Raw genomic sequence first — 26044 nt, forward strand, 5'->3', positions numbered from 1 at the left:
CATTCTTGGCTACAATGCTACTATTTAGCTTTTTAAAAAAAAATCAGTAAAATGATATTAGGGGGAAGAAAAGGTTGTTTGCCATATAAGGTGCTGTTCCTATCAGAAGGATGATTTAATTCAAACATTCATTTTCTAACACACGCAGCAGCTTTTTATTTTTTTGCTCCGAATGCTGTTACCTACATCTTCAAAGGTGCTGATTACAAGGCACACTGGAGCACTACATATCTCTTGGTTTCTGAGTGTAATTGAGTGCATTGATTGTAATTTACAATGCTATTACCCTAGAGATGGCCCCTTTCCATGCAAGCTCTGGCTAATGGTTGCAGATCAGAATCGCAGGGTGCTCCACACAGCATAAGCTCTATGAAATTCTCCTGATAATATAGTCAGAGGAACTCACATCTGCTAAGACAAAAAAAGGGTTCTTTGTTCTTTGTCTGTCTATTACGTTGCCTGTGTGGGGGAGCAAAGGGGAGAGAGCTCTAGTATATTTTACCATTTATTTGCTTTGGGTTTTGTGCTGTTTACGAAATGAAATGTGTCAGTGAGAGCGCATTATATATGCAAATATGTATAAACATACACGTAAATTGCAGCAAATGTGCTTTTCTATTATCTTGTTTCAGCTGTATATGGATACACAAAGTAAAATATCACAGACTGAAGAGGCATGAATGTTTGTGGAAAAATATTTAGATATCTATGTAAGAGATGTCCAGTGGAAAGCAAAAGTAAAATACACTTGATTTCCTAAAGGAACATTCCTAGTAGAAAGCCACAGTGCTGTTCACATCCGGGTCTCCCTTAAGTCTCCACATGTTTGTGGAGACTCTTATCAAGGAATTTTCTGGCAGTTGTGTAATTATTCAATACTGTTTCCAGACTAAGAACACACTGGCTCGTTGTAAAACCCTTTGGAGGAGTTATAGGCCTAAGTGGAATTAGAATGCTTGTGGAAGTCTTGAGGCCAGGAGTGACTTCTAGGGATTGTTCTCAGATATGAGCAAAAGAGGAAGAGTGGTAGAAATGATCTTGAACTTAATGTCACTTTCGTCTTATTACCATAAAACTATTGATGAGAGAAAGAGAGAGAGAGAGAGAGACAGAGAGAGAGAGAGAGAGAGAGAGAGGGCTGGAGAGATGGCTTAATGGTTAAGGCATTTGCCTATGAAGCCAAAGGACCCAGGTTCAAATCCCTAGGACCCACGTAAGCCAGATGCACAAAGTGGCAAATGCCTCTGGAGTTTGTTTACAGCAGCTGGAAGCCCTGGTGCACCCATTCTCTGTCTCTTTCTCTCTCTTAAATATAAATAAATAAAGTTGTTTGAAACACAGAGAGAGAGAGAGAGACACACACACACACAGAGAAACTAGTTCTCAGTACATGCTGACAAGGGCTCAGGTCACAAGAAAGCCAGGGTAATGGACAGAAGAACTCAAGAAAGGTTATTGGGACATATATAATGCCTGGTACTCCAACGGTGGCCTCCTGCTATGCCCATGCTTGCTTCATAGTCCCATTCCTGGGATTTGAGCGTTGTCACTCTCCAAAGAGAAGAGGCTCAATACAGAACTGTGAAAATAAAAGTCAACATTACAGTTTCTCAAGAGGAAAAAGATGGGTTCAATTAAGTGCTAATAGGAGAGATGCTCTGTTTTACAAGGTAATCATACTGGTCCCAAGAGTAGAAGCCGAAAGACTGAAGGCCGAGGCTGAGTAATTCCTCCTACTCCATGAGGAAACGGAATGTGGGCATTAGTCTGCGGGGAATGATGGCCTTCTTTTTAATGAAAGAGCTTCCCTTAGGCCTCTTCCTACCTCTATATCCACTCTCACTAACATGGAACATGGCAAGAAAGAAATGAACCCCTAGCAATACCTCCCAATTTGATAGGCAGAGAAGTGGAAAGTAAAAGCAGGCTAGATTTCTCTCCATCTCCCAGCTCTTGAAGTTGCCTCAGCTGATCCTAAAAAAGTTGACAAGTTGAAGGAGATCAAGGTGACGTTTGATGTGTCAAAGGGATGAGGGACTGCAATAAATTCAAGACTTCCCACTTTATTAGAGAAGGATATTTCCCGGAAAGGTCAAGAAACCCTAAGGAAACCATAAAGAATGTGGATAATGTAATATTGTCTGGATCATCATATTCTAGCACTCAAGGATCTGCTTTGGAATTAGAACTAGGTAACTTGGAGAAATGCAAGGTCCTCCTACTGCATCGGGTATTTATTACCACCATCATCTATGATGAGCCTGGGAAACTGCATTTTTAAATGCATTATATATATATATATATATATATATATATATATATATATATATATATATATATACTTTTTGGTTTTTCGAGGTAGATCTCACTCTAGCCCAGGTTGCTCTGGAATTCACTATGTCTCAGGCTGGTTGTAAACCCACAGCAATCCTCCTATCCCAGCCTCCCTGGTGCTGGGATTAAAGATGTGTGTCACCACACCTGGCTTATTTATTATTTTTTATAAAAAAAAAAAGTAGTACCATTTAGACCCTCTCTCTCCTGCCCTAGGTCTGTTGGAGGTCTTTTTCAGTAGGGTTACTGATATTCATTGTGGGGAGCAAGAGGTCTCAGAGACAGCAGTTTTAAAGGTTATCTTGGACTTACTTATTGTTAATTTGGAACACAGTTTCATTTAGCAACTGTGTTATAATTATAGTTGGGTTCTCAGAATAGCTCCTTCAAATCTTTTATGAGTAATAGCTAAAAAATCTGATTTTGCAGTCTGACCTAGCTAAGTTCTAAATGCCAGCTTTCCTTCATTCAGTTGGCAGTTAAGTCCAAGGCAAATTTAAAAATCCTGTGAGCTTTAATTTCCTTACTTGGTTAATAATAGCACCTCTCTTATAATGTTGCTGTGATGAGTCAATGAGACAGTGCATGTAAGGTGTTTAGCATATTACCCACCCCACAGTATCCACACAAGCAAAGCCATCTCTTCATAATGCCAGTCATGTCCATACTCCCATTAATACAAATCTGTAGAATAAACCTATTATACATATATGAAATATGAATGTTATATTCCACATAACTTCATATATTCAGGATAATTTAAAAATTCAACCTCCAGAATAATTTCAACTGCACAAGATGATTAAGAGCTTTCATCTTTCAAGTTGGGTATTAATAATTAACAAGGTGCTCTCCAGAGTTTTCTGGTATTCTTTTCTAAAGACTAGCTAGCATTAAGAAAAAAAACAAACAACAATTTCTCTATACACAAAGAACTAGTTAGCTACTGATTTGAGCAAAACTCTTGACTAAAGTGTCATAAAAGTTGAATTTTATTTTTATCTCTTAAAGTGCTGGTGGCTTTCACAGGGATTGGTGTTAAGAATTTATGCACCAGATGTGAAGATCTGAGATGAAACCAGATTTAAAAGGTTAGTCATCAGAGACATGCCAATCAAGATACCACTCCACATCACTAGGATGATTATTAAAAAAAAAAAAAAAAAAAGACCCACAAGTGTGGTGAGTATGTGGAGAAATGGAACTTTCATACCTTGCTGGGGAGAATGTGACATTATGCCGCCCCTATAGGAAACAACTTGGCAGTTCTTCATAATCACAGAGTTACCAAGGAGCCTAGCCAGTCTATTACTCCCAATGGTTTGAAAATAGTCACTCAGACAGTTCACAGCAGCTCCATTAACAACAGCCAAAAGGTGGGAGAAAACAAATGTCTATCCAGTGGCAAATAAACAAAACGTGGTACATGTAATCAAGGGAACGATATTCACCTTCAAAAGAACGGAATATCATTCATCACATGGACCAAATATAAATGTACTAAGTGAAAGAAGCCAGTGATATTGTATTATTTTGTCCTTTTATGTGAAATATCCAGAATAGGCAAATCTAGAGAGACTAAGTTTGTGGTTGTTTAGAGCTGGGAGAAATAAATAAAATAGCTCAAGAGTCCAAGAATTCTTGAGGTGAAGAAAATGTTCTAAAACTGACCAGACTGACAGCTGCATAAATATACTAAAGCAGGTCAGATTTTACTATTTATTTATCTAATTTACTTACTTTCTTATTTCAACAGTGCCCCATATTTATTTATCTAATTTACTTACTTTCTTATTTCAACAGTGCCCCATATTTATTTATCTAATTTACTTACTTTCTTATTTCAACAGTGCCCCATATTTATTTATCTAATTTACTTACTTTCTTATTTCAACAGTGCCCCATGTAACCCCAGGTGGCCAGGAACTTGCTATGTAGGAAAGGATGACCTTGTACACTTGATCCTACTGTCTCAACCGCCTGACTGCTAGAATTACAGGCATTTACCCCCAGGTCCGGTTTTATGTGGAACTGGGGATACAATCCAAGGCTTCATGCATGTTAGGCAAGCACTCTACTGACTGAGCTGCAACCTCCAGCCCAAACTGTGCACTTGAAATGGAAAACCTGTATGGCATTGGGCTTTCCTATGCCCCTGTCAAATATGGTGGAGAAGAGGTAAGAAATATATTTCAGAAAATGAGCCTTGATTGCTGGAGGGAGTGATGCCCCACCTTCTGAAGAAGGAGAGAGGAGAGTCCAGGAAAGCAGAATTGGATAGACAAAATAAACACATGTTGAGTGATTAGGGTTTTTGTTTTTTTTTTTTTTTTCTTTTTGCTGGCAGTGGGGATAGAGCCCAGGGCCTTAAGCAAACACTTTACCACTGAGTTACATTCCCAATTCTCTTTTTACTCTTTGGGATAGGGTCTCACTAAATGGCTCAGGCTGGCCTTGAACTCACTCAGCAATCCCAGGCAGGCCTCAAACTTGTGATCATCCACCTTAGCCTCCCTAGAGGTTGGTGTTACAGGCCCGTGCCACAAGGCCTGGCTTGGGAAGAAAAGTTTGTAAGACCTGCAACTTTTGCACTGAGATAGCTTTAAAATAAAGGTTTCTGCTTTTCTTTCTCATTTTAAAAGAGACGTATTGTCACTACACAGAATTTAAACCAGGCGGGGTGGCACACGTCTTTAATCCCAGCATTTAGGAGGCAAAGGTAGGAGGATTTCAGTGAGTTTGAGGTCACCCTGAGACTACAGAGTGAATTCCAGGCCAGCCTGGGCTAGAGTGAGACCTTACCTTCAAAAAAGCACAAAAAAGGGGATGGGGCTGGAGGGTGGCTTAATGGTTAAGGCACTTGCTTGCAAAGCCAAAAGGCCCAGATCTGACTCCCCAAACCCCAGGTAAACCAGATACACCAGGTGATGCATGTGTCTGGAGTTCGTCTGCAGAGACTGGGACCCTAGCATGGTCATTCTCTCTCTCTCTCTGCTTCTCTTCTCCTTTCTCTGTCAAATAAATAAATAAAATATGTGTCTTAAGAAAGAATTTAGAAAATAACTGAAAGTAGAAGAAAGAAAGCATTTATAGTCCCACCATCTATAGATAACTACTATTAACTTGGGTATACTGCCTTCTAGACGTTTCTAACTAAAGATTTACATTTATTTCTCTGAAAACATTGAGTTCTTTGTCACTCTCAGTGTATATTATATAGCCATTAGAATATGAAGCAAATTGAGCCAGGCATGGTGGCACACACCTTTAATCCCAGCACTCGGGAGGAGGAACACTGTGAGTTCGAGGCCAGCCTGAGACTACATAGTGAATTCCAGGTCAGTCTGTGTTAGAGTGAGACCCTCCCTCACCACCAGCCCCCCCAAAAAGAGAAAAATATGAAGTAAAATGAAGGTGCAAGGGCTTGGATTCCACCCACAGAACCACCAAAAAGTTGATCATTAAAAACTTCCCACGTGGGCCTAGCAAGATTTCCCAGTAGTGAAAGATGCTGGTTTTCAAAGTCTGCTGGCCTAAATTTAATTTCCAAGCCAACCACAGAAGCCAGGTACAAGGAGAGGTGCGTGCGGCTGGTGTTTATTTGTAGGCTCTGGTGCCTCCTGCCCACCTATACATGTGGAAATAAATACATGAAAGTTAAAAACAAGTGCCTGGCCTCACGGGACAAAGCAGTCCCTGTCCTTTGTCCTTTAAGGGCAAGGGGTCGAGCAGAGATAGCAAACGGGCCTATACTTCAGAGTCCCCAAGGACATTTACAGTATAGATCATCATTCCTGGACTATTGGAAAATAAACTTTGCTTTCCAAAAGAAACTTTGACTCTTGAAAACAAATGCAGCCATACTATATATATATATATATATATATATATATATATATATATATATATATATTTTTTTTTTTTTTTTTTTTTTTTGAGGATGGGGAAATGACTCTGGGAAAGTCAATGAGCTATGTAAGTAGTGACAACAGGTGATAATGTCCTCTGACACCATGGCAGCAGAGTGTGACAGGGGTACTTTACCTCCAACAGAGTTTGTTGTACCTCTCTCATTCTTCTTGCCTTTTCCCATCGCTCCTACCTAAACTTCTTCCAGCATGGGAACCAAATGTATTACATAAATATATATTTGTGAGATATATATATATATATATATATATATATATATATATCTGTGTGTGTGTACCTATACACACATATATTTTATTATCTATATACACATGTATAATTGAAAATATATATATATATATATATATATTTGGTTTTTCAAGGTAGGGTCTTACTCTGGCTCAGGCTGACCTAGAATTCACTATGTAGTCTCAGGATGGCCTCGAACTCTCAGTGATCCTCCTACCTCTGCCTCCCGAGTGCTGGGATTAAAAGTGTGTGTCAGCATGGTCAGCTCTAATTTAAAAACATTTTAAATAAAGCTTTATATCACCTTCGTATAATTTTAAAAAGAGATAAGCCGAATATTTCTATTTCTCTCTTTAAAGAAAGGCATTTGAAACTAAAGTAGGTGGCCTATTCATCTCCTAGTTATTTTTCTTTGTGCTGAGAGGCAGCCCATGATGGATAACAAAAGCATCTCAAGTCAAGTGTGGTGGAGCACGTCTTTAATGCCAGCGCTTGGGAGGCAGAGGAAGGAGGATCGCTGTGAGTTCACGGACAGTGTGGGATTACAGAGTGAGTTCCAGGTCAGCCCAGGCTACAGTGAGAGCCTACCTCAAAACCAAGCAAAGCAAAACAGAACAAACAAACAAAAACAGCATCTCTACTGGTGAACTAAGACAGTCTGTCTGTTCACATGCTGGTCTCTTGAAAGTTTGAACAAATAGCAGTTTGAATTGGGGAAAACCTTGATTCCAGTCCTGCTTATTCTAATATGTGCATGGCAAACGTAGCATAGGTGCCACTCTTTCTATACCCATGATGTGTTTGCTTATGGCAGTCTGCTCAGGAAAATGCCCCTTCAGTGTGGGAACTGAGGAGCTAAAGGATTGGGCTCTTTGTATGCACGAGCCGTTTTGAAATATTGTAGCGGTGGGCACGTGGTTTTCCCAGGAGGTTTTCCATCACCCTGGAGAGGTCATCCCTTCTCAGGTTGTGGGGGAGGGCACAGCCTTTGCGTTCTCACAATGATACGCTTGGGCAGGCAGCAAAGCAGTGCTAATTGGAAACCATTGCAAGGAAAAACAGCCTTCATTCCTGACTGCAGATCCTGAAAATTTCTATCATTCTCATGATTATTATTATTTGTTTCTCGGGGTAGGGGTCTCACTCTGGGCTCACCTGGAATTCACTCCGTAGTCTCAGGGTGGCCTCAAACTCATGGTGATGCTCTTTTTTTTTTTTTTTTTTTTTTCATGGCGATCCTCTTACCTCTGCCTCCCCTCCCCCCAGAGTGCTGGGATTAAAGGTGTACGCCACCACTGCCGGATTCATTTTCTCATTATTAAGGTTCTTTCTTTTTAATGTAAAATAGCCTGAGCTCATTGTTTTAAAATATTGAAAAGTAGATTAACTAAAATTGGAATGGCGCAAGTTGCTGCCTAATTCTGTTTGGGGGAGATTTTTACAGTTTAACTCTAAGCTACAACTTTCTATCACTCCAGAGACAAGCATACTTGTTCCTTTCCCATTCCCTTTGCCTGGAACACAATCCTTTCTGTTAAGACTTCAAGAATGCTCCCTCTCCTGTCCATATCCTCCCCAAGGGTGAGCCCAAGATCAGATAACCCTATGCACTGTTAAGGAAACTGAGTAAGCATTACTGCCCCAGGGCCTGGATGAGGAAGGAGCCCTTATCTGTGGCCTTGGGTGAGGAGATGGCAATCTACACCCATTTTCCTGAGGGAATTCCTGCAGACATTCCAGAGAGAACCTTAATAAGTGGTCCTAAAATCCAGACCCTAAAAAGGAATGCTCCCCTCATATTAAGATTTTATCCCTTTGAATCATAGGTGCTTGTCCCTCTTCCCTCACAGGGAAGTTTTTCTAGTCTCTCCTCTTGTTAAATAAAACACTGGGCCCCAGGATGCTGATTTGGCTCTCTACTCCGAACTCTGAACCTGACACTTTCTCTCCTCCATAGATTTCTCTATGTCCAGATTCTCAGTTACCAACCAAGATGGCCGCAGCCACTTGTAAAGTTTCACTGGGTGAATTCTCAGGGCAGGAACCGCTGCCCTGCTGCTGCTATCTCCTTCCATGGCTGAGAAAAAAAAAATGTCAGATTTAAATTCAAACTGCTAGTACTTGTCCTGTCTTTAAAATATAAGTTTTGGGGCTAGACAGATGGTTTAGCGGTTAAGCGCTTGCCTGTGAAGCCTAAGGACCCTGGTTCGAGGCTCGGTTCCCCAGGACCCACGTTAGCCAGATGCACAAGGGGGCGCACGCGTCTGGAGTTCGTTTGCAGTGGTTGGAAACCCTGGCGCGCCCATACTCTCTCTCTTCCTCTATCTGTCTTTCTCTCTGTGTCTGTCGCTCTCAAATAAATAAATAGAAATGAACAAAACAAATTAAAAAATACATAAAATAAAATGTAAGTTTTTTTTGAAAATACTTTCACATCTTTGAAAGGATTGTTGATAGGGTAACATTGTCTTATAAATGAGTCCTCATATAAATTATTAAATCAGCTCATACCTTTCAATGTATAGTGGAACTGGTTTTAGAAGATGTCTTTTTTTCTTTCATCATAGTACATGTTCTATTTTAAAATTCTTTTTGTTTATTTTTATTTATTTATTTGAGAGTGACAGACAAACAGAGAGAGAAAGAAGCAGATAGAAAGAGAGAATGGGCCTCCAGCCACTGCAAACAAACTCCAGATGCACATGCCCCCTTGTGCATCGGGCTTACGTGGGTCCTGGGGAATCGAACCTCGAACCAGGGTCCTTAGGCTTCACAGGCAAGCGCTAACTGCTAAGCCATCTCTCCAGCCTATATTACATGTTCTTTATCATTTGTCTAAGGCTGCCCAGCCTTTGTCATGTTATTCATGTTCTTTTCATGTGTCTGTCCTTATGTATTTTTTTTTTCCCGAGGTAGGTTCTCACTCTAGCCCAGGCTGACTTGGAACTCACTCTGTAGTTCCAGGTTGGCCTCAAATTCACAACGATCCCCCTACCTCTGTCTCTCATGTGTGGCTATGAAAGGCGTGCACCCCATGCCTGGATGTCCTGATATATTTTAGGACCAACAACTGCATAAGTCAATTGATGGCAAATGAGTGCTGTGATTTAACAGGAGGTCTGCACCTGCACCCTGTCCTCCTTTTACTCCTTTTCTGGCTCTCTTGTTCCCTGGTGGTCTAGTCGTTGGAATATTCGTTTGATTCGGGGTTTAAGATAAAGGTACCAAGACAAAAACATTTCTTGAGTTCAAGACTGTATGTTCATGGATGAGAGGGAGAATGGAAGAGGCAGAGAGAAAGGGTGAGAGAGCAAGCACACAGCAGGGCAAGAGTGAAGGAGGGCCATGGAAGAGGGTTTTAAGAGCTGCGAGGTGGAGGGAGACTGCCCTGGAGGGAGGGGCCTTAGGGGGTCTCACTCCCTTTTCTTGGCCAGAGTTATGCAAATCCCAGATCTAATATGGGCATGGTCTGGTGGAGGGAGAGAGCTCTGGGTCTCTTACAGAATTTCTACTTATCCTTTGGGCTGGCTTCAAAAGCTACCTTATCCAAGTAGGCTTTCTTGGCTCTTGTAGAAGAGCTGCTAATTTCGCCATCTGTGATGCGGCCATGCTTTTGTAAACAGCTCTGTTTGGGCATTCAAACCTGATTTACAAAATTATTTATTTGTATGCCCATCTCCTTGACTAGACTGGAAGTGCCTGCATCCATCAGAGCCGAAGTCTTCTACGATGCACTGCACACAGATGGGGGGAACTGACACATTCTGAAGAAGTCAAGTCATATTTGGGGCAGTTTGACTTCTTCTTGTGCCAAAAACTTGTTGACTTAGTCAAGTTTCATTCAGAGCCAACCCTAGAGCAGAATTCTGAGTCAGGGTAAGAAAACGCCTTGATTTTGGACCAGGGAACTGAGATCAGCTTTTGTGCTTTTCTAAGTCACTTCCTTGACCCTTTAGACCAAGGAGGAAAGAAAATACAAGAAGCGGAGGCTTGGATATGGAGCTGTCATTTCTCAAGGGTCGAGAGACTTTAAGTTTATCACAGGTTAGCAGTTTGATAAGAAGCTTGGTGTGTGGATTCAGGATGGACAATTAAACCACAGACTCTGGACTTGGAAAGGGGCAAGACACTACTATTATATATAGTCCAACAAACAGTACTGGGGATCTGATGATGACAAAGGGAGCCATGTCATAATGGAAGTGGTGAAAGAAAAGCTCAGAAGAACAAAGGAGGAAAAGGCTGATAACCGAGGTGTGCTAAAAATACGGGAGGTGGAAGAGACTGTGACGATCTGACAGCTTCTGTTTTGATGGTACTACTTGGAACGTGTTGTTCTGCCTTCAGTATTTTAAACCTTATGACAGATCTTTTCAATGTGTATCTCTTAAAAGAACCTTGACTCCCTTACCCAGACCACCAGTTGAGTATACAATTCCTTTTAAATCGAACTAAGCTATTTCTAAGACTAACTGTGCAGTTGCAAACTTCCCAGCTGGGGGCAGACAAAACAAACAGATGATTTCTGCTTGCTTCCAAGGGAATCCTGCATCTCTTTGTGTGTTGTTATTATAAAGGCAAAGGGCTTTCCAACTCACAATCAGACTCAGCTTGCTCAAAACGTCCACAGGTTGCCTACTACAATAGTGTTCCTTTCCAATCACCATGGGTTTTTTTTTTTTTCTGCTTGTTTGTTTGTTTTTCAAGGTAGTGTTTTGCTCTAGCCCAGGCTGATCAACATTTCACTCTGTAGTCTCAGGCTGGCCTTGAACTCACAGAGGATCCTTCTTTCCTCTGCTTCCCAGAGTGCTGGGATTAAAGGCGGAGGCCACTATGCCCGGCACCAATCACCATGTTTTTAACCACTGATAAAGCTTGGGCATGGGTATTGGGGGACTGCTTGATGCACACAGCTACTTTCTGGACAGTGCCAAATGCTATGCAGAACGTCTTGAAAAACATACACAGGTACCAGAGATGTACCCTCCTATTAACATCAGATTGGGGTCAGTATGTTTAGCAGGACATCATCTTAATCCCCACCTTTTCTTTCTCCCAAAGAGTGTTTACACACAGGCGTGTCCAGTCTGTGGCTCGAGAACGGTGTGCAGCTCATACTAGATATGAACGCAGCCTATCACATTTGTAGATGAAAATGTCATTTCAGAAGTTCAAAAGGTTGGACACCCCTTGTACAATGTTTGTCTGAGAGAGTTAAAGTGAGACATTCTCCTGTTGTCTTGCTTCTTTCTTCTGTCAAAGGAGTCAGAATGAAGTGCTCCATTTTAGGCTCAGCTTTCGTTTGTAAGATGAAAAACATAAAGCACTGAGACAGGTTTTGCCAATTTCTTTTATTTTGGAAAATAAATACTTATTTATGTTTTGTCAATGTCGAACTATGCTTGCTTTGATTTGGTAGTCACTCACAAGTTTGCCACAACACTAAACAAAGTGTCCTATCTGGGTGTCCTATAGCATTTTCTTCTTTCCTTGGAGGTTCCTTCCTGGTATAGGTGAAAGGGAATGGATCCACCGAGCCCAGAACAGAAGTCACAACATCAGGGTAAGCCTCGATAAAGCTCCTATTCATAAACGGGCTTAAGGTGACAGAGAATTTCACTTAATTTTTTAAAAATCTTTGATAAATATAGATTGTATTATATGTTGATAGGGCAATTTCAAAATGGGACTGGGTGGATAATGTTTGTTTTGACAAAGCTCCACATTTGAGTCTATTACAAATTCCTATACCATTCCCTGCATGAAGCCTCTCTTATAACTCCCCTGAGTAGAAGTTCTGTCTTTTTGTGCAAGATGCCTCTGAACCGTGGACATTCTTTTTGCCTTTGCTTATAATTAAGCCTATTTCCCTACTAGACTGATCCGGAGCGTACGTCATCTTTGTATTTTTATTGCCCACGATGCATTCCAGTGCTAACAAGAGTCAAATAGACTCCTCTTCAATTGAATAAAGAGAAACACAACCATCGAACTTCAGTCAAATATGGAAAGGGTTCTACTGGTTAAAAATCAATGCATTTGGGCTGGAGAGATGGCTTAGCGGTTAAGCGCTTGCCCGCAAAGCCTAAGGACCCCAGTTTGAGGCTCGATTCCCCATGACCCACATTAACCAGATGGACAAGGGGGCACACGTGTCTGGAGTTCCTTTGCAGTGGCTGGAGGCCCTGGCGCGCCCATTTGTTTTTCTCTCTCTCTGTGCCTCTTTCTCTCTCTGTCTGTCACTTTCAAATAAATAATTATTTATTTATTTAATAATAAATAATTTTTTAAAAAAACAATGCATTTTACAAACTGAGGATAATTCCTAAGGTGGCTTAGGCTAATAGTAAAACCAATGGTGAATGATGGATAAAAAATAGTAGCTAAAGAGGGCCTTAATATATAGCCTAATTCTGCCCTCGGACAGAGGGGGGGAGCGAATAACCCAGAGAACTCTTAAGCTATATAAAAATGAGTCTCGGGCTGGAGGGATTGCTTAACAGTTAAGGCTTTGCCTGCAAAGCCAAAGGACCCAGGTTCAATTCCCGAGGACCCACGTTAGCCAGATGCACAAGGGGGCACATGCATTTGAAGTTCGTTTACAGTGGCTGGAGGCCCTGGCATGCCCATTCTCCCTCTCTCTTTCTCTGTCAAATAAATAAATAAATAAATAAATAAAAATACGATATTTAAAATGAGTCTCACACATATCGGGGTCAGGAGGCCAGCAGTGGCTTTGAAACATCTGCCAAAATTCCTTCATGTTCCTTTTCCTTCCAGGAGGTGAAGCTTAATATCCCTCCCTTTGAGTACAATAGAATGAATGTTTGCTTCTAACAAGTCAAAGATGTCAGAAGTGATGGTATGCCATTTCCAATAGCAGGTCTTTGAGGATCTTAGGGCTTCCTCATTGCTCTCTTCCATGGATAACTTACTTTGAGGAAGCCAAGTGTCCTGCTGTGAGATTGATGAGGTAGGTCCAAGTGGTGAGGCATTGAGGCCTTCTTCCAGCAAGCTTCACTAGCTTGCTTACGTGGTAAACGAGCCCCTTGGAAAGTAGATTCTCTAGCCTCAGACTAAACCCAAGGCTGGGGCTGGGGATGTATCCCAGTATTAGAGTTCATGCTTACCATGGGCAACCATAAGGCCCTCCCTTCAATTCCCAGTACCACAAAACAAAAATCACTGCATCCCTAGGCAACATCTTTTTTTTCCTGTTTATCTATTGTTACTTATAAATGTATCCTTTAAAATCGTTAATATAACACTACACAACCATAAAAGTTTAAAAACCAACAGTGCCAAGAACTAATGAGGATGCAAAGCAACTGGAAATTTCATGTTGGAAATGGAAAATGGCCCCATCATGTTAGAAAGCAGGAGTTTCTTTCTAAATTAACATGCACCTACCATGCAATCTTCCAGCTGCATTCCTAAATATTTACACAAAAGAAATAAAAATCTATTTCCACTCAGACTTCTACACAAATGTTCCTAACAGTTTTGTTCACATAGTCCAAATCTGTAAATAACCCGAATGTTCATCAACAGTTGCCTAGGCAACATCTTGACTGAAAATTCTTTTTTTCTTTTTCCCTTTTTTTTTTTTTTAATAAGAGGTAGGGTCTCACTCTAGCCCAGGCTGACTTGGAACTCACTATATAGTCTCAGGGTGGCCTCGAACTCACGGCGATCCTCCTACCTTTGCCTCCCAAGTGCTGGGATTAAAGGCGTGCGCCACCATGCCTGGCTCTTGACTGAAACTTTTTGAGAGATTCCTCCTATTCAAGACATCCCCATACTTCTGATAGACAAAAACTGTGTGATAATGTATATTTTATTTTAATTAATTGTTTTAGATTTATTTGTTACACAGAAATACACCACTATTACAACCTCCTTCACTGTAAAACATTAAGGATCCCTAAAGCCTTTAGTTCATGTGGTAGATATCTTTTTTTTACTGTTTTAAAAGTGAAAACTAAGAAAAAATTAAGATGTATTATTAATTGAAAAATAATTATTTACCCATTACATGTTAATATAGATAATTTTTAAAATAACACTAGTTTTCATTTTTGTGTGCTTTTATTTATCTGTCCTGATAGGAGGCAGATTTGCTTACTGACTCCTACATTTAATCTGTTGAAATATATTGTTTTGGTTGAACTGTATCAACAAATTCTAGCTGCTTTAGGAAAACAGTATCTCATTAAGTCAGAAGTCAACAAGAGAAAAGAAGAGGGTACTTTTTTAAAATATTTTTTGTTTATTTATTTGAGAGTGACAGACACAGAGAGAAAGACAGATAGAGGGAGAGAGAGAATGGGCGCGCCAGGGCTTCCAGCCTCTGCAAACGAACTCCAGACGCATGCGCCCCCTTGTGCATCTGGCTAACGTGGGACCTGGGGAGCCGAGCCTCAAACCAGGGTCCTTAGGCTTCACAGGCAAGCGCTTAACCGCTAAGCCATCTCTCCAGCCCGAAGAGGGTACTTTTTGAAGTGCTTCCTTAGGCTACTGTCTCTCAAGCTGCATTACTGCCTTCATCCTTAAATGGACCATATAAGACTAAAGGTTACCATTTCAAAACCTCCTATACTAAACTGAGAATAAAAAAAAACAAAAAACAAAAAAAACCCTTGGCTCAAACCTGAGATGTTATTTATTTGATTTTCAAAATATTTTATTTATATACTTATTTATTTGAGAGAGAAAATGAGAGAGAAAGAGGCAAATAGGCAGGAAGAGACTGAGTACACCAGGGCTGTAGCCACCACAAATGAACTAAATGCATGTACCACCTTGTGCATTTGGCTTACGTGGCTACTGGAGAATCAAACCTGTGTCTTTAGGCTTCGAAGGGAAGCACTTTAACCACTAAGCCATCTCTCCAGCTCCTATTTATTTGATTTTTAATTTTCTATCTGTAGGCCTATGTCTCCCAAATCCCTGAAAGTCTATAAGAACTCCTGAATGAACTACTTTAAATTTTTTTTTATTTTTATTTATTTGAGAGCAACAGACAAAGAGGAAGAGAGAGAGAGAGAATGGGCACGCCAGGGCTTCCAGCCACTGCAAATGGACTCCAGACACGTGCGCTCCCTCTGAATGAACTATTTTTGAGTCAATCAGGGTTTGCTACATATCCAATCATTTTGGGTAACAATTCTGAGAGGTGTGCTGAGCTTATCATCTGATTTTTACTCACTCATTATAACCAAGAAACTAGAATAAGGTTGGAGGAAACCTGAATTGAGGGGGTGAGATAAAGGGAATAAGACCATGTGTTTTATCTCTTGACTGTCAACTGTTGTTTTAATAAATATGAAGCTTAAACTACATTTTATCATTTTATTTTATTTTATTTTATGAGAGAGAGAGAAAGAAGTAGATAGAATGGGTCCACCGGGCCTTCAGCCATTACAAATAAATTCCAAATGCATGTGCTACCTTGTGCATCTGGCTTACATGGGTCCTGGGGAATCAATCCTGGGTCCTTTGGCTTTGCAGGCAAGTGCCTTAACTGCTAAGCCATCTCTCCAGGCCCATTTTATCATTTTATAAATAATGATTAAAGTACATCCTATGTGTATGTGTATAAGAGCCTTTCAGACTACCTTCTCTTTGGTGAACTTAACTCTAAAAAGTAACAAACCAAGATATTAAGTCATAAGATCTGATTTTAATTAAACAAAGTATTTTCTGTGCACAAAGAGATGTTGTATAGGGAAGTCTATTTATTCCATATTGTTCTACTGGAGGTTTATATGTGGAAAGTTTGTATTTAAATGTGGCTTGGATATAATATCTCTTCTCTAACACTAACAAATGATTGGCTTTAATTAAGTACTCTAAGAGAAGAACAAAATATAATGTATTGAAGAAATTTTATTCCAGTATTTTTTGGACCCGGAATTGCTAATTTGGACACAATTGCTAATTATATGCTGAAGTAAAGAAAAAAATAATTCTCTCACCTTCTTCGGCTGGACAAAGTTTCTTCATGTTCAATCCGAGCAACTTTGATTACTTTCTTGTCAATAATCAGATCTTCAGGATAATAAGCAGATCTATATTGGCGTTGTTGAGAGTGGGCGCATAACTTGCCAACCTGAAAGAAAAGAATGCAATATAATAGTAAGACATACAGATGGCATAGTAGAAACATATTCCAAAATTCACTTCAATTTTCTCCCTCATTTTCTTTTTAAAGAGCAAACCAGGGCTGTAGAGACGGCTGAGCAGTTACGGCACTTGCCGGTAAAGCTTAACACCCCAGGTTCAATTCCCCAGTACCCACATAAAGCTAGATGCATCAAATGGTACATGTGTTTGGAGTTCCTTTGCAGCAGCTAGAGGCCCTAGCACACACATTCATTCATTCATTCATTCATTCATTCATTCTCTCTGTGCTTACAAATAAATAATTAAAAATATTAAAAATAAAATAAAATAAATAGCAAAACAGCTATTAAATAAAGTTAAAATAAAGTTCCTTAGGTTTTAAGACAAAGACTTGCTGATGGCACAGGGCACATTGATGAAGTAGGGAGTCCTGTTCTGAGCACAGGCTAACAGGCTATCCGGAGATTTCCTCAGATTGAAAAAAACCACAAATTTTTCCTAGTTAAGTGTACATTTTAGAAGGTCTACACAGGCCTCATTTTTTAAAGGGCTATATTTCTTTATTTGCAAGCAGAGAAGAGAGAAAGAGAGAATGGGCATACCAGGACATAGTGTCACTGCAAAGGAACTCCAGATACATGCACCACTTTGTGCACCCATTTTACGTGGGTATTGAGGAATCAAACCCAGGTCATTAGGCTTTGCAGGTAAGCATCTTAACTGCTGAGCCATCTCCCAAGCCAAACAGGCCTCATTGTATATATGTCTTTCAACTGCACTTGAAGGCTGTATGTATGAAGAAGTTCACAAATGCCAACTGTAAATGTTAGGACAATGTGACATAGGAGATAAGCTGGTCAGAGAGGTGTGCTGATTGAAAAGCAGCTTTCCATGCACAGAGCGCACCCCGTTATTCTGAGCATTTCCTTAAAGTCAAGCTCAGGTATTCTGAAATATGGCAGTATAGTTGCTCCTTTGGCTTTTCTAAAATGCAGATCAATCAATTGATAGCCATTGTCTTCAGCTGTGAATCATGTATCATTAAGTAAGTCTAGGGTGGAAGATATTAAAGAGTATAGGCACTTGAGACAGCCAGACTTCCTTCTCCTTTCTTTCCAACTTTTTTTTTTTTGTTGTTGTTGTTGTTTTTCAAGGTAGGGTCTCACTCTAGCCCAGGCTGACCTGGAATTCACTATGTAGTCTCAGAGTGCCCTCGAACTCACAGTGATCCTACCTCTGCCTCTGAAGTTCTGGGATTAAAGGTGTGTGCCACCATACCTCGCTTCTTTTCAATTCTTATTCATTCATTCTGAAATATTTACTGGATACCTCCTTTACAACTATGTGACAATGATTTTTTTTTTTTTAATGATACCAACTCTTCCTTAGCCCCATTCCAACTGATTTCTTTGGTTAAATTATTTGTAGGGGAAAGAACCTAAATCAACTTCTTTATAAGTAATTATTCATACTAACTTCCTTATATGTCTCCCTGTGCTAGGCAATCATGTTAAATTTTATCACCTCCCATTTTATAGATGAAAAAAATGAGACTTTCAGAGGTTAAGAGACCTGCCTTAGGCAAATAGGCAGTGGATTCACTTGACTGGATTTAAACCCATTTGTCTGATTCAAATCTTATGCAATATTACTTCCCCAGAAAATAATGCTTCTTTTCATTTGCTTTCATTGTGTTTTCTGGGGGGAAGTTCCAATCCTCAGTAGTATAGTCAAAAACAAGGACCTAGATGAATATATAGATTGTAAAGTTTAGAAAAATCATTAGAAATATTTTGCGAGAACAGGGTGTGTTTATCATTTCTATACCTTCACAAAATTCAGAGTGGATTTTTATCCTGATTAGCGAATTAATGTAGTGAATTGAAAAAAAAATCCCCTATTATCAGGCCCAAATACACTGCCAATAATTTCTCAAGATGGCTCTGATATCATTTATTCAATTATCTATATATAGAGGGGAATAAATGGCACTCAGTTTGTCCAGCGTTAGAAGGCTTTTCATATAAATCTCTGAATTAGAATGAATCTAGAAACAGCAGTAGAATTACCTCCATTTATGAAAGATTGTCCAATCATTTCATGTTCAAACTAGCCATTCTTGATAATTCATTCTAATGCACATGAAACAAGAACTGCAGACCTTTGAAAATATCCCATCTAGCTTTGGAATGTAAAATACTGAAATTTTCAAATGTGCTTCCGTAATGTTATTTCACCTGGGTTAAAACTAGCTTCAAGTAGAGAATCTGCATTTTGCTGATTATAACTGACGTGGGTGCAATCTGGTAAACTATGCATTACAACTTTATACCTATAGGCACATACATGTTTATAGGTTGTGTTAAACTTCAGGTAAAATATCATGAAATAACATCTTGATTTTTGTTCAACAAGTATCCATACTTATAACACAAACATATATCAATGTAAGAGTCTATTTGACCAGGATCAAAATATTCGTATCACATTCAGGTGCACAGGACACATTCTCTTAACCTCCAACTGTTCTAAAGTCAGCATCAAAATAAATCTTTCACAGTAACCAGTCTATTTGCAAAAACAAGCTGTGTATCACATTATCCTTTGTATCAGCAAATTATTTTTTAATATTTTATTTAAAATTTATTTATTTATTTATTTGAGAGAGAGAGAGAGAGAGAAAGAGTCAGAGAGAGAGAGAAAGGGTGCCCCAGGCCCTCCAGCCACTGCAAACGAACTCCAGATGCATGCGCCCCCTAGCGCATCTGGCTTACGTGGGTACTGGAGAATCAAACCAGGATCCTTTGGCTTTGCAGGCAAACACCTTAACCGCTAAGCCATGTCTTCAGCCCAATATTTTATTATTTTTATATATTTGAGAGAGAGAGAGAAAGAGGGAGCGGGGAGAGAATGGGCATGTCAGGGCCTCCAGCCATGGCAAAGGAACTCCAGATGAATGCACCACATTGTGCATCTGGCTTACATGGGTTCTGGGGAATTGAACCGGTGTCCTTTGCCTTTGCAGTCAAACACCTTCATCGCTAAGCCATTTCTCCAGCCCAAGTATCAGTGAACTCTTATTGGGTCCAGAGAAACATTAAAGGTTTTGCCCCAGCCCATCTACTGGAAGGTGTTCCAGCTGAGGCAAAGGCAAGATGAGAATGCAAGCAATCTGCAATCTGATCTTTCCCAAGTCACCCAATGAGGCTTTTTGAATCAGACTTCAGGCAAACTATGGGGACGGCCACTACTCCCAACTCCCATCAGATTGGCTGGAATTTCTTCCACGAATTTACCATGAGGCAAATTCTGCCTGTATACAAAGCATTTGTCAAACGTACCCTCCCACACACTCAGGGATCTCTCTATATATCTTTTGCCTCTACATGAGCTAGAGCTGATGTGGAGCATTCGATATTGCAGGAAAACGATTTACAAACAGTTTCAGCATTAACATTAAGGAAGTCCTTTCAGCTTCCCACTTGAGAAACATCATGCTGCCCCGTGAGTTCTGGGTCTCATTCTTTGCTGCACTTGTGAAAGAAGCCAGGCTCCCAAGTGGCCTTTTAGAAATCAGTAGCTTGCCCAGGAGTTTGAAGCTCTGACAGAAGAAGTGCAATCCAATTTCCTTTCGCTGAGTAATGTGCCTAGTCAAGAATGCTGCCACCTTTAAATTTGGTTGGTTGTACTGAATTTATTGGGTGCGTGAATGTCTCTATCAAAAGACCACGAATATAAAACCTGTGTGTTTGCCATGAACCATGATTCTTAATGGTGCCTTTATTTATGTGCCAGAGCCTATAGCAGGAAAGGCAAGAGTGCTCTGAAGTGTTACAAGTCCTGAAAATTAAGTAGGCAGTGCCTCTCTCTGTGCCCCAGGCAGCAAGTCATTCTGGTTTCCTTAGCACCATTTTTTTCCCATCAGGGCTCAGAAGCATTGTCTGCATTCATGAAGCAAATCCAATGGTTGGGAATCAGGAGACCTGTCTTACAACCCACTTCATCTGGCTTAAGAGGGTTCTGGGGAAACAAACCTGGGTCCTTAGGCTTTTCAGGCAAGTATCTTAACCATTAAGCCATCTCTCCAGCCCCTTCCCCATTTTTTTGTTTGTTTGTTTGAAGCAAGGTCTTGTTCTAGCTCAGGCTGATCTGGAACTCTCTCTCTCTCTCTCTCTGTAGCCCCAGGCTGGCCTTTAACTCACTCCTTCTACCTCAGCCTCTCAAGTGCTGGTATAAAAGGCATGTCCCGTCATGACAGCTTCTTTATTTTTTATTTTCTGAGGTAGGGTCTCACTCTAGCTCAGGCTGACCTGAAATTCACTATGTAGTCTTAGGGTAGCCTCGAACTCATGGCAATCCTCCTATGTCTGCCTCCCCAATGCTGGGATTAAAGGTGTGCACCACCATGCCTGGCTTTCCAACTTCTTTTTTATTGGCACAGTAATTGTACATATTCATAGAGTATAATATTTCACCATTCATGTTTAATGTGCAGCCATTCAATCAAGGTAATTACCATATCTATCACTTCAAACATTTGTCTTTTGTTTCAGGTTGGAAACATTCAGGACCCTGTTTCCTATCTACTTTATTTTGCATGTGGTATGTGGGGTGTGTGTGTGGTATATGCATGTTTGTGTAGATGAACGTGCCCCATGTGCATGTTTGTGGGGGCCAGAGGAGAATGCTGGGTGTTCTCTATTACTCAACCATTTGGTTCCTTGAAATAGACTCTCTCTGAACCTGGAGCTGCCATTTTTGGTGAGACTGGCTGTCCAGTAAGCCCTAGGAACTATCTGGTGGCCACTCCCCACAGGATGGGGGTTACAGGTGTGCATGGCTATGCCCAGCCATTTGCGTGAGTGCTGGGGAATCAAACTCGGGTGATTCGGGACCTCATGCTTACACAGCAAGCTGGCCCACCTTCCCCGGCCTTTTCCCTCTATGTAAAATGTGCAATAAATTATTGTTAACTATAAAAACCCTACTGTGAAAGTGAAAACTAGCGTCCAACTCAAATCTAGGTTTCAGGCAGTATTTCTAGAAGTTGTAATCCCATGTGTTGCCTGCTGCCTACCTGATGTTCCTGGACGCTTGATCTTGAGTCAGATTCTTCGGTCACCTGCAGATTCTTTTGTTCATTCCTATAATTTAACTCAGTTCAATTTTGATGTCTTGCCTAACTGTATCCTTCATAATTTTTTCCCCCAAATGGAGATTCCAGGCTAATCCTATGGCAACAGAATCCCAATAGATTAAAGTCTTTAGCTATAATTTCATAAAAGTTAGAAAATTGGGGGTAGGAATGATGCTATGACATGAATGTGTAACTCTGGCTTGCTCTCTCAATCTCTCTCTCCCTTTCTCTGTATTTCTGGTTAAATGCACTTTTAGTTACATAAGGATATTTTCATGCAAATATATTCTGTTCTACTCTTAACTAACCCTGGTGTACCTAGCTTTCTCTGAATGAATGACATGCTTTTCATTACCTTTGTCAAGAAGAATGTAAGATTTATGCATGTTGGGGGCATGCCTGAGTCTATGTGCTTTAACTTAAATGATCCATAACAGAGGGAAGAAGAGAAGAAGGAAAAGGAGAGGAAGACCCAAAATCAGGAATAAAAGGTTTCCTGAACAAATCTATGGCACTAGAAGAGTCACTGACATATGACGTCCTTGGAAACTTGACAGTTTCCAGGGGTTGGTGGGGACACCACTGAATTATTCCACTCAGATATCAGCACAAATCCCTTCTCAGGATTCGCAACAGAAGCCACCCAGAGTCCAGAGCCTCTTGAGGGCATTTTTCAGTGTATATGATTACAGCATTTTTTTTTTCTGAACCCCAGCTGCTAACTGTGGTCCCAAAGAGTGTTTCCTGAGAAATATTCTTAAATACTTGATATAAATTTAGGTCTTGATCATTTATGAGCTCAGCAGAATCCTAAAAAATTAAAACCAAATCTTCCTCTAGGGTTATACAATTGAAATATGAACTCTTATCTTGTGGCTTACTTTGGCCACATGTTATCAGCGACATTTGTTTTGGGATTTATTGGGTTGAGGGTGGGGAGCCCAAAGGTTTCCAGTTCAAGTAAAATAATGAACTTCATGCTCTTAATTTATTATATAATTGCACAAGTTCTGTTTAATTAAATCTTAAAAGTTGTAAAACAAAATATACATTGAAATTATGTGATATATAACGTAAACATTTAATAGCACTAACCATATCCATTTAACAATTCTACAGGTATAATAAAAATGCTAATATATGTTAATGTTTAGTCTGTGGTTAATGTTTTGTCTTGTTAATTTCCCCAGGGCTTTTATTACTGATTTAAATCTGCCACACTACTCAACTGATTGCACTCCTTCCACAAACTGCATGGAAGTAGCTCAACTGAATACTGATTAACAGAAATGAACAAACATTTGGCTAAGCAAACCACCCTTATTATATGCTTGTAATCATTACATACATTTTCTTACAATGAGATGGGCATGGCAGGCATTTTCCAGTCATTTTTCCTACAGAAAATATGCATATGAGCATTAAAATTAATTTACAACCTTGTACTTCAGGAAGCACATCATTATTAATTAACTATTGATTGATCTGGGTATCGAGCAGAGAGGATAATGAACAGAGCTGGTGACAATGTAAGTGCTTTTCCTCCCAACCCACAGGCATTTTGCTGTGACTCATTATTAATTGCCTGACCATTAAAATAAAAGCTCCTTAATAATTTGTCATGTATTATGAATCAAGCTATTTTAAGAAATCAGGTGTCATTATTCGAACATTTTATACAAGTCAGCCCTTGAAATTGCATCGACAAGAAAAAAAGGAGCCAATGTCCTGAAGTTCAGTTTACTGTTATACTGAAGTACATTATCATGTTATAGTGACATTTGAAATCAAGAGAGCTGGGTTCTAGTCTCAAAACATCTTACCATTTCAAAACACCAACATATATATATATATATATATATATATATATATATATATGCACATATACATATATATATATAGTGTTTATATATATAGTGTTTATATATATGGTGTTTATTATATATATATATAATATATATTTAATAAGCACCATATATCTATAGCTGTCTATCTATGTATCTATGTATGTTTGTATGTATGTATGTATGTATCCATCTATCTATCTATCTATCTATCTATCTATCTATCTATCTATCTATCTATATTTTTTTCTTGCAACTCAGCTTCTTCATCTGTACAACAGTGATAACAATGGCTGCCAGAACTAACTGTAGGATAAGAATCAGGTAAAACGGTGTTGGAAGGTGTAAGCCCTTTCCCACCTCTAGTAATTGATGCGGTGAGCTGAGACTACTTATCTTTGGGAGCCTGACTTAGAATGTCAGAGTCTTGACTTGGCGTTTTCTTTGTACTGAGGACGTGGATACACAGTTCAAGGACTTGATACTGGGTTGCCATTCTAAATGAGAACCGCACAGGCTTTGCCCAAGTCTGATAGTTATACAGTCTGGTTTTGTTTGGTCTGCTCTTAGGACACCTAGAGCACCCTTTCCTGTTTCTTTCTTTCTTTCTTTTTTTTTAAACTGGAATGACTGTAAGGTTTTATGTGATTTCTGTAGATTACTCCGTGTCCCTAATGTACATTCTTGTGTCTGAGTGCTGTCGGGATGGGAGATAGGTTTTAAATGTTCCTCTGTAGAACAGACTTACTTTTTTATGAGGTACGGTCTCACTCTCCAGCCCAGGCTGTCCTGGAATTCATTATGTGCTCTCAGACTGGCCTTGAACTCACAATACTCTACCTTGTTCTCTCAAGTACTGGGATTAAAGACTTACTTTTGACTAGCTCATATCGACCACAAAACAGATTCTGAGCTGAAAAATAATCCTACATGGTAAGAGTAACACTTTGTATGCAATGCAGTTCCCTTTCCAGTGCAGGTAGCCCATAACATTGTTCTTTAGTCACGCAACAGCAATGCAAGGTCAAACAGAACTTAACATAGTCGATAAGCTCAATATCGCCTTCAAATATTGTGCCCCCAAATCTCCTCATCTTCTAGCATTTCCTGATCCAGTGAAGAGGAATCACTGCCTGCTTTGTTACTCAAGCCAGAAGAAGAAACCAAACTATTTCTGTTTTTTTTCCCTTCTCCTTCACTTCCCCACACCCCCACACATGACACCTTCCTTTTTGGCTCTTATAAGTGACTTTTAAGCATGCACATTTCATTCCATCTTCACATCTGTGTGCTTCTCAAACTTAAAAAAATATATATATATGATATATACATATGATACACATGTAATATACACATGATACACATGTGATATACACATATGATACATATATATAATCACCCAGGAATGTTAGTCATATCAATTCATGTTCAATAGATTTGGGAAGAGGTCTGAGATGAGTAGCAAGGACCACACCCAATGGTTTTCAAAGTTGTGGTTTTCCCATAAGCAGCATCATGACTTATCTGAGCACTTGTGAGAAAGTCCAATTTCGGGGATATAAAGTTAAACGTACTGACTCAGAAACCCGAGAAGTAGGGCCTGGCCACCTGTTTTCAGTTATTTTGTTCTTTTCTTGTTTTCCACCTGTGTTTTAATCAGCCTCTGGGATAGTCCGATGCACACTCATGTGGGAATTCCATTGCCACAGTTCCATCTCAACAACCTCTTAATTGGCCTCCCAAGTTCTGGTTATTATGGCTCTCTGCAGTGTTTCTAGGAAATCCTAGGCTCCAACCCATTGTCATAGTGATACTAAGATTTCACTTGCCTTTCCTGTTCTTCCTCATTCATGGGGTATAAAGAGAATTTTCTAGACGCCACCTAATATAAAATGGCATCACTCCTCTGAAATATTTGTGCATTCCGGAATGTTTCAAGATTTAGGGTACAGATAAAAGTAATTCCAGACCTGAATTTAGTCTGTACTCATAGCTCAGTGTACTTACTAGCTATTTAGTTACAACACCATAGTCTTTGTAACCTCATTATTATTTTGATTTGAGGCAAGGTCAGGCTACGTAGCCCAGTCTGGCCTGGAACTCACTGTGCATGGTCTTGAATGCACAATTCTTCTTTCCCAGCCTCTAAAGGAGTTGGAATTACAGATGTGGACTATCAGGCCTGGTTCTCATCATTTAATATATTATTATTTTAAAATCTAATACTTTTCAGTTGGTGTGAAAGTATAAATACCTACATTTTATAGTTTATTTTAGAATAGTACTTTAACTCTTTTTGCATGTGTGATGTGTGTGAATGTGAGTTCATGCATGCCATGCCACGTGTGCAGAGGTCAGGGGATAACTTTTGGGAGTCAAGGTATTTCATTCTCTCGTTATTCATTGCTGTGTTTTTAAGGCTAAGGGGCCTGTGAGCTTTAAGAAA

At 39.8% G+C, this 26044-nt stretch overlaps 1 protein-coding gene across 1 annotated transcript in view; it reads right to left on the reverse strand.

Moving 5' to 3' along the window:
- Gpc3 (glypican 3) overlaps positions 1-26044 on the reverse strand; it is a 474609-nt gene that overhangs the window by 150989 nt on the left and 297576 nt on the right. The window contains exon 4 of the mRNA XM_004653981.2: positions 16470-16603. Coding sequence (XP_004654038.1) covers positions 16470-16603 — 134 coding nt within the window. The remainder of the gene's footprint in view (positions 1-16469; positions 16604-26044) is intronic.

Source organism: Jaculus jaculus, chromosome X, assembly GCF_020740685.1.
Source record: "Jaculus jaculus isolate mJacJac1 chromosome X, mJacJac1.mat.Y.cur, whole genome shotgun sequence".
Lineage (NCBI taxonomy): Eukaryota > Metazoa > Chordata > Mammalia > Rodentia > Dipodidae > Jaculus > Jaculus jaculus.